An 11,427-nucleotide genomic window follows, 5' to 3' on the forward strand; every position below is an offset into this window, starting at 1 on the left:
GATATATTGTGGAGCAGCTAGGTAGTGTCATAGTGGATAGAGTGCCAGGCCTAGAGTCCAGAAGACTCATCTTCATAAGTTCAAATCTAGCCTCACACACTTACCAGCTGTGGACCCTGGGCAAGTCATTTTACCCTGTTGACCTCAGTTCCTCATCTACAAAATGATCTGGAAAAGGATGTGGCAAACCACTCCATTATCTTTGCCACGAAAACCTCAAATGAGGTCACAAAGAGTCAGACACAGCTGAAACAACAGAACAAGAAAGAGGAGTACAAAGTGGTAGCAGCAGCATCAAAAACAAGATTGAGGAGCAGTCCATAGAGAAAAATTCTGCAGAGAGATCAAGAAGAATGAGGATTGAGAAAAGGTCATCAAATTAGGCAATTACAAGATCACTGGTAACTTTTGAGAGAGTTTTATTTGAGTGATGAGGTTGGAAATCAGTTGTAGAGCATCTAGAAGAGAAGACATGGGGGCACTGAATGTAGATGGCTTTTCCCAGAAGTTTGACTAAGAAAGGGAGGACAGCTATACCAAACAATAGCTAGCAAGGATGGTAGGTTCTAGTCAGGGTTTTTGTTAAGGATATAAGAGACTTTGGGCATTCTTTTCCTAACTTCTGTCCCTAGTTAATAGTCTTCCCTCAAACTATTCTTATATATTATATGTGTGCATCTTTATATTATATATTTTGTATACATTTTATATGAGAGGTATTGATATAGTGGTCAGAGTTAAGAGGACCTGAGTTCCAGTCCTCTGACAGATACTGGCTATGTGACTTTGGCCAAGTTACTTATCTTCAAAGGTCTCTAGACAAGTCTCTTCTACTCTAAGCTGCAGAAAAGGTGCTAATCTGCAATGGAGAAAGGAGTTTCCTCATCTGGAATTCCCCATAACAGTGAAAATAACACATCTAGTCCAAAAAAAACATTTGAATACATTCATGTGTATGCATGTAAGTCTCCTCATTCTAATAGGAGATACTTTCAGGAAGGGATTGTTTTCGTTTTTGTCTTTATAGCCTGAGTACCTAATAATGTACCTGGTACATAGTAGGTGCTTAATAAAGGGTTGCTGATTGAGTGATTATTTAATAGGGCTTAGGAGATTGGGGAAACTGAAGGAGACCTTAAACCTAGACATCAAAGCGAGGAGAGATCTTAGAACACTGAATGTCAAAGCTGGGAGGGGCCTTAGAACATGGAATATCAGAGCCCAGGAGGACTTAACAACATAGAATGTTAGAGCTGAGAGAGACCTTAGAACAGAGAATATCAAAACTGTAAAGGACCATAGAGCATAAGATGTCAGAACTAGAAAGGCCCTTACATTACAGAATATTAGAGCTCAGAAGAACCTGGGAAAATATCAGTCTCAACATCTTCATTTACAGCTAATAAGATCTTACATTTATATGATGCTTTAAGATCACAGTGTCCTTTGACATCCATTATTTTCATTTGATCCTCACAACAATCTTATGATCCAAGTAATATTAGCCTCATTTCACAGATAAGGAACAAAGAAAAGACAGAAGTTCTCCAACATCACTCAAAGAGCTCATGGCCAAGGTCTGATGCCCACTTGAGGACTCTTTCTACCACACTTACAGCCTCTATTTTGATTCCACCCCCCAGCTGGAGTCAAAAAATTTCAAAGGACTTTGCTTAGAGTATAAAAGTATTCACTTAGGGTGTAAAAAGTTATTCACTACTATCTCCTCCTACAGGGAAATACTTCCAAATATAACCAAAAGAAGAAAAGACTGACAACTCCATCCTTACAAACAACGAGTAATAATAAACATGTGTTAAACACTTACTGTATACAAGGCTCTGTGTTAGGTACCAGGAAAGATACAATATTCAGATAAGGCACTGTACCTGCCTTAATGGAGTTTGCAATCTAGTAGTGTTAAATCTCTGAAGCATCATAAGGAAAGATCAGATCATTTAAATATCTCTGGTTTAACAGCAGAATTCTCATCTGGGGATGAGGAGTGGGGTAAGGATTGGATTCAATTCTTGGACAATACAGCATTGCCCAAATCATTGCTTTCTCTTTTCGGAACAGAAATCTCATAAGGCCGGACCTGTGTGTTATTATTTTTTTTTTAATTTTTGTCTTCCTAGCCTGTACAAAGAAAGTGCTTAATAACTACTTGCTGAATTCAACTGAAGTGAATCCATTATATTCAAGGAAAAAAAAGGTGAGAAAGTGTTAAACTCATCCAGAATCTACAACTTTTCCACAGATACCAAAAGCCAAAGAGAGTGCACATGTGTGAAGTGGGAGGAGGGACGTAAGATGGTGAAAAAGCCAAGGACCAGGTAGTGTACACATTAGGGTCTCTGGAAAGTGTCCAGCCCTCACAAGCCCTACTGCTGTTCTTGGTGCTATTTATTTTGGGATCTTTTGACTTCTTTCACTTCTTCCCTCCCAAACCTCCCAAATCACCTCCAGATTTGGGACAGGCCTTCATCTGGAAAGTTTGTTCAGTTGCTGGTCTCTCAGCAGATGGCTTGCCACTTTGCCAAAACAAGTCTGGAGCTCCCGCTCAGCTGGGGTGATCCCAGTTTGGGGCTGGGGAAGGCGGGGTGGAGAGGAAGAAGCAATCTGGTGGTCGGTGATTTTACATCACATCTCTCCCCTCTGCCCTTGTGCACACTACCAGGGGTCCACGGCTCCTTCCACAATTTCCCGCCAGTGCCAACGGTCAGGGCCCAGTGACCTAGTGCAAAGAAGAGAATGTGGAAGCCTCCAAGAAACGTGGAGCTTTGTGTCTGCAGATAGCCGATGTTGCACAAAGCACAGGAAGCAGATGTGTGCATCTGCCCTGACAGCAGAGTGATGACAGGAGCACTCTGGAACAGCTCATGTGTCAGGGGGGTTGGGTTTTTTCCCTTCCTTCTTTCTTTTTTCTTTTTTTTTTTTTTTTTAAGAGGGGAACAGCAGTAGCACCTGTTCTCAGTGCCTGTGGCAACAATACATTGAGCACTTTGCCTGGCGATGTCGGCCATGGGGAAAAAATAAAGAAACGAATGAATGAATGAATGAAATCCCGGCTAGGTGAACAGCTCCAGGGAGGTGGTGTGGTTAAATGGGCAGAGCCCCAAGTTCAGAGCACCAGCTCTGCCGCATTCCTCCCAGCCATAGCTTTCTCATCTGTAAAATGGGCCGTATAACATTTGTGCTGTTTACCTCAGAGGGTTGGTGGGAGGAGGGTGATTTTTAAACTGCAAAGAAGGTTATAAATGGGAGCAGTGAGGCTTGTAGGGGCAGTGTGGGATAGTGGACTGGACTTGGAAAGAGGGAGGGCTAGATTCAGATCCCGCCTCAGAAACTTATTAACTGTGTGACTCTAGGAAAGTCACCTAGCTTCTCTGTGACTCTATTCAGTTGTGTCTGACTCTTCGTGAACCCATTTGAGGTTAGTATCCCAAAGATACTGGAGTTGTTTGTCATTTCCTTCTCCAGCTCATTTTACAGATGAGGAAACTGAGGCAAACGGGGTTAAATGACTTGCCCAGAGTCACAGAGCTAGTCAATGTCTGAGGCCAGATTTGAACTCAGGAAGATGAGTCTTCCTGACTCTAGGCCCGGTACTCTAACCACTACACCACCTAGCTGCCCACTCTATTTACTCATCTGGAAAACAAGAAGGATGGTCTCAATGTCCTCCAAGATCCTTACACAACTAGTAGCTAGAACACTAGACTTGGAGTGAGGAAGATCTGAGTTCAAATTCTACCACAGATCCTTAGTAGCTGAACCACCCTGAGTGAATTACTTTACATCTCTCAGTTTCAGTGTCTTCATCTGTAAAATGGGGATAATAACAGCACCTATATCACAAGGGTGCTCTGAGTGTCAAATGAGATTTTATATATAAATATATGTCACTTTCCAAATCTCAAAGTGCCATATAAATGATGATGATGATGATGACAACGATGATGATGATGATGATGATGAAGATGATGATGATTTCAGCCCCAAATCTACCTGAATATCCAGCACCAAGCTGAAAGAAATCAGAGACATAATCTTTGCCCTTGGGTGGGGGGATGAAGGGGAAGTCACTTATAATCAAATTGGTTAGAAAAGACACAAAAACTCTAGAAGACAACGAGCGTATGTAATCGAATCCTGGACACATTCTTTGACGTCCATCATGCCCTACCTATGACCCTCCAGGTCCCGTTTCAGCTACTGCCCAGAAATTTCAAGGAGAACCAACTCCACTCTGGCAGCCTAAGAGCTTCCGGGCCCCATGCTGCAAATCTGGATTTCACAGCAGTAAATAGAAGGCCCCGATTCACATACAACTACAAACTCAGTTTCCTTATCTGTACAAGATGGGGCTAGGCTAGACAGTCTTTCTTTCCAAAGTCCCTTCCTATGTTAGAGCACTGGACTCAGAATCAGGAAGACCCGAGTTTGAATCAAGACTCAGATGTTTACCACCTATGTGACCCTGGGCAACTCACCTAACCTCTCTTAGCCTCAGTTTCCCCATCTGTAAAATGGGAGAGCACTGGGCCTAGAGTCAAGAAGACCTGAGTTCAAATCTGACTTCAGACACTTACTAGCTGTGTGACCCTGGGCAAGTCATTCAACCTTGTTCACCTCAATTTCCTCATCTGTCAAATAAGCTGGAGAAAGAAATGGCAAACCATTCCAGTATCTTTGCCAAGGAAAACTCCAAATGGGGTCACAAAAAGTAGGATAGGACTTTACAACAACAATAAAGTCAGGATAATAATAGCACATACCTTACAGGGTTGGTCTAAGGATCAAATGAGATAATGTTAAGTGCTTTGCCAATCTTCAAGCTCTTTATAAATACTACTGATTATTACTAATTACAATGTTTCAGTTTCTCCAAAAGGATTTTTATCACTTATAAATTCATTTCAGAAAGGATGAGTAACAGAACAGTTTTATTTGCAGCTCCTGAGCACTGGAAATGGACCTTCCAGAAGCATCCACATGAGCATCGCAATTCCCAGAACCAGCTTCACTCAATGCAATAACTCATCATGATCACCAACCAGGACATGGAAGGGCCACTAGCTACACTGGGTGAGGGAGTACATATGGCCAGGGAATCATGGGTCCTCAAAGCAATCCTGAAGCCAGGAATCTCAGAGTTAACATCTGCTTCTCTCCCCTCCTTTGTCTCTATTACAGCTGCCTTTCTTGCTTCAGAAACCTTGTAGATTCAACGTTTCCTCCCCACACCAGGGATTAGCTCAACAGCCTCACTGTTGATCTCTGCTGGTTGTGTCTTCTCTTTTCAATCCACTGCACATAAATAGTCCAGCCAGATTAGTCTTTGGAAAAACTTGCTTTCATTAGAAGACCCTCCTGCTCAGATTCTGGCTCTGGCTCCCTATTGCCTACCAAGTAAAAGGCAAACCCTCTAGCTGAAATTCAAGGCTTTTTATAACTTTACTCTGTCCTACTTACTCCAACCTTCTTTCTGAGAACTCCCTCAACATCTCTTCTGCTCTGGCCAGGTCAGTTTATACACAACCTGCTCCAGAGTGTAGCCTGAACCAAATTAAAATGAAATTGGGAAATGTTTAACAAAATAAAAATATAATAAAACATAAATAATGTTAATTTGTGGTTTTCTAAGAGCCAGCAAAGAATCTGTTTCTATTTGAGTTCAATACCACTGGTGTACATAAAGATTTTGCAAACCTTAAAGTACTACATAGATATTATCATAGTGGTGGTATATCTCTTTATTTATATATTATAATTAAATAAATATATTAAATCTTTATATTAAGATAATATATAGGTAAGATACTATTATATAATATATTGTCATATATTATATAATAGTATATATTTATATTCACAATAAATATATACTATTTTATATTTATAGTCATCATATATAGTTATTCCATATTATAGTTATTATCATCTCTAAAACATGCCCTTCTCAGTCTTTCCTCTATGCTTATGTCTCCCACATCCTCAAGCACCCTTCCTCTCTTCTTTCAAGCATCTAGGTGGCATAGCGGATAGGGTGCTGGGCCTGGCTTCAGGAAGACTTGAGTTCAAATCCCACCTTTACTAGCTGTGTGACCTTGGGCAAATCACTTAACCTCTCTCTGCTTCAGTTTCCTCATCTGTAAAATCAGGATAGTAATAGAACTTCTGCCTCCCAGAGTTGTTGTGAGGGTCAAATGAGATAGTAATTATAAAATGCTTCCTGGCACATAATAAATGCTATATAGATGTTAATTTTAGATTGTAAGCTCCTTGAGGACAGGGATTTTTTTTTTTGCTTCTTTTTGTATCCCTGGGGTTAGCACAGTGCCTGTCACAGAACAAGCACTTAATAAATGCTTATTGAATTAAATTGCGCAAGATGAGACAATACTTGTGAAGTTCTCTGCAAACCTGAAAGTTCTATATAAATGCTAGTTCTTATTATCCAAAGCCTACACATCCCTCACGGCCCAATTTAGGTTCAGTCTCATCTAGGAAGCCCTCTCTAGGGCTTCATAATAACCCCAGACCACACCAATAACCCTCTCATCTAAACTCCCCTAACAGTTTAACACTGAATTGTCCTCCAGTTGTTTGAAAGTCATCTCCCTAACTCCCTAACATAAGCCCCTCGAGGGCAGGGACCATAACTTAGAAACACAGCCAGGGGAAGTAAGGAGCTTAAGCATCATCCTTTTCATTTTACAGATGAGGAAACAAATTCTCAGAGAAGCGAAATGTCTTCTGAAATCATAAATCTATAGCTGAAAGGGACCTTTGACATCATCTAATCCAACTACCTCTTTTACAGATGACAAAACTGAGGTCTCCTCACTGACTTGCCTGAGACAACACAGGGCTGGGCTGGGACGTTCCAAGTTCATTTCCCTTCCCCCTGCATCAAGATACCTGACTTGGGCATCTCCCTCAAAGTCCCAAACCATCCCCTAAAGTACCTAGAACCATGCTGGGACTATAGCAAGTGCTCAGTATTTGTTGACTGATAAAAAACTTCAGGAGGAGGGAATTCATGTTTGTCATGGCATCTTGCTTGTGTATGAATCATAAAAGAGCATAATGATTAAGGAGGGAGGAGCTGCAGCCAAGCCTTAAAAATCCTCCACATCCCTGAATGACCTACACGCTGTTGGGTCACCCCAGGATCCGGAGGAGAGCTGAAGTGGGTGGAGCCTCGAACTGAGTCCCTGCCTGAGGGGCTGGTTAGGGCCTGCTACTGGCCCTCCCGAGTCTGTTCTGGCCCGAATTCCTAACAAACCAGAGTTCACTTCGGTAGTTCCAAAGTTTCCAGGAATTTACAAGTTGTGCGATTCACAGTAGAAACTGGGAGAGATCAATGTCTATCTCATTGAAAACACGATGTCCAGAAACAAGGTTTGGACGGAACATGATGGTTTTTAGCAAACCACACAAGTCTCCAAAAGACAACTAAAAACCAGGTTTAGGGTAAGAACAAAGGCACCAAATATCAAAATTGAGAGGGGGGTTGTTAAAAAAAAATACAAAACAAAACTATATTTGCATTATGGAACTTCCCACGGCATGCCCATTCAGAGATGTACAGCACATGTGTAACATGCAAGGAAGGACCCCACCTAGATAGACATGCACATCAAAGACTGCTGGAAGCATGTTATTGGCATAGAACCCTTTCACATGGATAGGGAAATTATTTCAAGGCAAAAAAAAAAACAAAAAACAAAACCCAAGTTCCACTTAACCAACTCCACTGCTCAATGCTCTAAGCCTAGATCAGACCTCTCCTTTAGAGATGGATGATGGCAAGGCCAAAGAGAATTAAGACAAACTTTAGAGACTGAACAACATTTGCTTAAAACTATGCACTATCATAATTTAATTTCAGTGACAGCAGGCACCATTTACCCAACAGAGCAATGTAAGCAGCCCTCCTGGGTCACTTCATCCTGGGCTGCTTTCTTTTGAGATGAGACCATGTTCTGCATCCCCGTCTCTGTGTCCCACCTCCACCCTAGCCCCAGAGTTCTATCTGATGGCTATGTTTCAGAGACAGCAAATGCCAAGACCTCGCTATGACCTGCACAATTATTACCCATGTTGTTAGGACGCTCACAAGAGACACGACACTCTTTCCTTTTGACAGGTTCTAATGTCCACATACCTGACTTCAGATTCCAATGGCAACTGTTTTGGGGTCAGACTAAACTCTTTAACAGGACCACTTTTTGCTCTGGAGCCCTTGGAATTGATTCCATCTATTTCCTGTCAATGGTTCTAAAACTTTTCTGACCCAGTGACACTTGAGACAACTGTTTTGACATCATCCCTTGTGTTTTCCCCACAAGGGACAACCAAAACACTCTATTCCACCAGCCTAAAGCAAAGCTTCCCTGCTCTCCTGAGAGGCAGAAAACACCTTTCCCTTCTCTCCCTTTCCCTCCCTCTCCCTTGCCGTTTTTCCAGAGTCAGGAAGAAAGAGTGAGGAGCACGTGTGAGATAACCACCTACCTTCTGTGTAGTAGCCGGGGAGGCCCTGACCAGCACTCCCGGGTGGGTCAGAGCTTTGCCAGCAAACACCACGGTGCCACACTCCATACAAGCCCCGATAATCAGCTGCTTGCCATCATCCACGAGCAAGCTGTGCCCAGCTCTCAGGGTGTAGAGGAACATGGGCAGCCGGGCCACCCGCACAGCTTTTAATCCAAGGCATCGCTTCTTCTCCTGCTGGCAGAAGAAGCACACGAAGGTCTCCACTTTGTATTGACGGGACCAGGCACTGATGGGGTGCTGGGAGCTTCTCCCTTCATGCTGAAGCCACTGTCCTAGCAGGTCATGGTAGCAGAGCACACAGGTGGCCACCAGCCCCGTGGAGTCAGCGGGTCTGGCCCGGGGGGCCGGAGGATAGACTGTAAGGAATGGGAAGAAAGGTTCCTTCTCCCCAAAGCGACTTGGAGGGTTCACATTGAGCTGAAACTCCTTCCCAGGCCCCAGCTCAGCTCCACAGATATAGCACACGGACAAAGGGCCCCCTTTCACTGAGGGATGTACTGCTAAACCCCCTGAATCAGTGGCTGAAAACACCTGATGGTATCTCCCCAGGAAACTCTGCACTGAGTTTATGAGCTCCTCATTCTGGCAGGCCCTATACATGGACCAAATGTCTTCCAGGACCCCATAGCACTTGGGGCAGCTGTGGACTTCCCAGTGCCTGTTAAGTCCTTTAGCATTGGGTGGACAAGGCAGGAGATTCACAAAAGGGAAATGCATGGTGTTCTTGGCACTACCGTTGATGATTCTGGTGGGCACTGTCCGGGAATCCCGGGCACAGTCCTCTCCACAGAGGTAGCAGGCCTCCTTCTGAGGGCCAGCAGGAGCTCCCTCTTCCTTCAGGGGCCTCATCCCTTTGGAAGGCATCCCTGGGTTCAGAGGCACCACATAAAGCCTCTGCAGGACCGGTACATTGGCCAGTTCAAAGCTTTGCCACTGTTGCATGAGGGAAGAGAAGCAGCAGGAGCACACCAGGGTGCTGCCCCCAGGGCTGATGGGCAGGGCCCCAGGGGGTGGGGTATGCAGCCACAGGAAAGGAAAGAAAGGGGCCTGGGAAGTCTTCTCCTGCTTCTGAACATGAATCTGGTGCTGAGAGGCCAGGGTTAGAAGGTTGCCACAGATGTAGCAGCAGGTGTTGTCTGGGCCAGGAGCCCAGGGGTCTCGGGACACTGTATTATTGCTGCTCCCATTCTCCTTGTCGGCCAGGCCACCACCTTTTGGGGCAACCTCCCAGCGACTATAGGGGTTGGGAAAAGTCTGCTTCTTCTGGTCTTCCTCATCGCTGGTGATATTGATCTCACCCTCCTCAGAGGTACAATACCCCCCATGACTTTCAGGAAGTTGCTTGGGACCTGGTGTTTGGGATGCCCTCCCCTGGCTGGCAGCCAAGAAGCCAGTGTTATTTTTCAGACCATCTCCCGGGGGGCACTGGAAAGGTGGCCCCCGCCAGTTGCCTTGAATGCCCCGCAGGACACCGGGGCTGTCTTCGGGGACCCAGTGCCTTGCTGTTCCTTTTTTCTTCCTCCTGGTGCCCATTTTGCGCCCAGGATCGGGTTGCACAGTTGTCCCCTCCACACCTCCTTCTCCAGGGGTGGGAGTATCTGAGCCAGTATGTGTGGGGGGTACTGCAGAGGGAGGCCACTCTCTGAATCGCCCCATGAGCACCCCTGTCCCGGGTCCGCGGAGGACTCCCTGGGGAGGGGCTGAAGGAGGCTTGAGCAGCTGGGGACACCCGCCCGCTTCCTTAGGCGGGGGCGGGCCGTAGCCTGGGCCGCCCTGGTCCCTGGGGGCCGGGCCTGGGGCGGGCTCAGGCTCTGAGAGGTGGTCTGTGTCCGAGAGGGAAGATAAGTCCGAGTCCTGTGCCTCCTCCTGGGGGCGGCGGGCGCCCCTCCTGGCGCCGCCGTCGCCTCCGGCCCCCTCCCCTTCGTCGTCGTCCTCGTCTTCGTCCTCTTCGCCCGGTTCTAGGGCGTAGGAGAGGTTCCACTCCTGGGGGGCCGCGGCGCGGCGGCCCGGAGCGCCCCCGCCCGCCTCGCACTGGTAAGGCCGCTTGAGCCAGTACATGCGCTTCTCCACGGGGGTCCTCGAGCGCTCGAACGCTGCCCACTGCTCGCCCAGGAAGCAGCGGCACACGGCGCACACCAGCACGCAGCCGTCCGCAGGGGACACTTCCCGAGCTCCGGGCGCCGGCTCCTGCTGCTGCAGGAAGGGGAAGAAGGGCTGGGCTTGCAGGCTGCCCCCGGGCCCGGCCGCTCCAGCCCCGGCTCCGGCCGCCTCTCCGCGCCCCGGCGCAGGCTGCTTTACCTGCAGCTTCAGCTCCTTGCCGCGGCCGATCCCCCCGCCGCAGATGAAACACGAGAGCGGAGCAGCCGCCGAGCCCCCGCCGCCGCTGCTGGGGGGCTTTTCGGCGCCACCACCGCCGCCGCCCCCCGAGGCTGCCGTCCCCAGGCTCTCGCCGCCGGACGCGATGGCTGCCATGAGCCGCTGCTTACGGGAGATCGGGGGCTCCTTCTCCAGCTCGTTCCTCTTGTCCATGGGGCGCTCGGACGTCCGCGAGGGAAGCTTTCCGCACTGAGGCCGGCGCCTGCTCCCGGGCTTCGGGCTCTCTGCGTCCTCGGTGGAGCCGCCTCCATGCACCGAGTGTCCGGGGCGCAGCGTATTTCCCGGCCGGCGCGCGGGGGGGCCCGGAGCGAGAGACGATCCGCTTGCAAAAGTTTGTGTCTCCGTGCTTGTGAGTGAGTGTGAGTGTGCGAGTGAGTGTGAGCAGTGTGTTTTCGCAGGGGACGTCTCCCCCCTCCCCCCGCTCCTCCCTCTCCGTTAGGCTGTGATTGGCGCTGCGGGGAAGGAGCTGATTGCTCTCCTGCTCTG

The 11,427-nt window shown here is 47.3% G+C and overlaps 1 protein-coding gene across 3 annotated transcripts in view; it reads right to left on the reverse strand.

Annotated features, from left to right (window-relative positions):
- The window catches only part of GSE1 (Gse1 coiled-coil protein), a 789,996-nt gene extending 779,373 nt beyond the window's left edge, over window positions 1–10,623 (reverse strand). For 2 of the 3 annotated variants that reach the window (XM_027847715.1, XM_027847714.1), the window contains exon 1: window positions 8,524–9,476. In XM_027847715.1, coding sequence (XP_027703516.1) covers window positions 8,524–9,429 — 906 coding nt within the window. In that variant the 5' untranslated portion in view covers window positions 9,430–9,476. Of the gene's footprint in view, window positions 1–8,523 lie in introns of all 3 variants that reach the window. The other variant, XM_027847713.1, reaches the window with a different exon arrangement.
- Window positions 10,624–11,427: the final 804 nt, after the last annotated feature.

The sequence above is a fragment of the Vombatus ursinus genome, unplaced genomic scaffold (genome assembly GCF_900497805.2).
Source record: "Vombatus ursinus unplaced genomic scaffold, bare-nosed wombat genome assembly UNPS02005286.1, whole genome shotgun sequence".
Classification (NCBI taxonomy): domain Eukaryota; kingdom Metazoa; phylum Chordata; class Mammalia; order Diprotodontia; family Vombatidae; genus Vombatus; species Vombatus ursinus.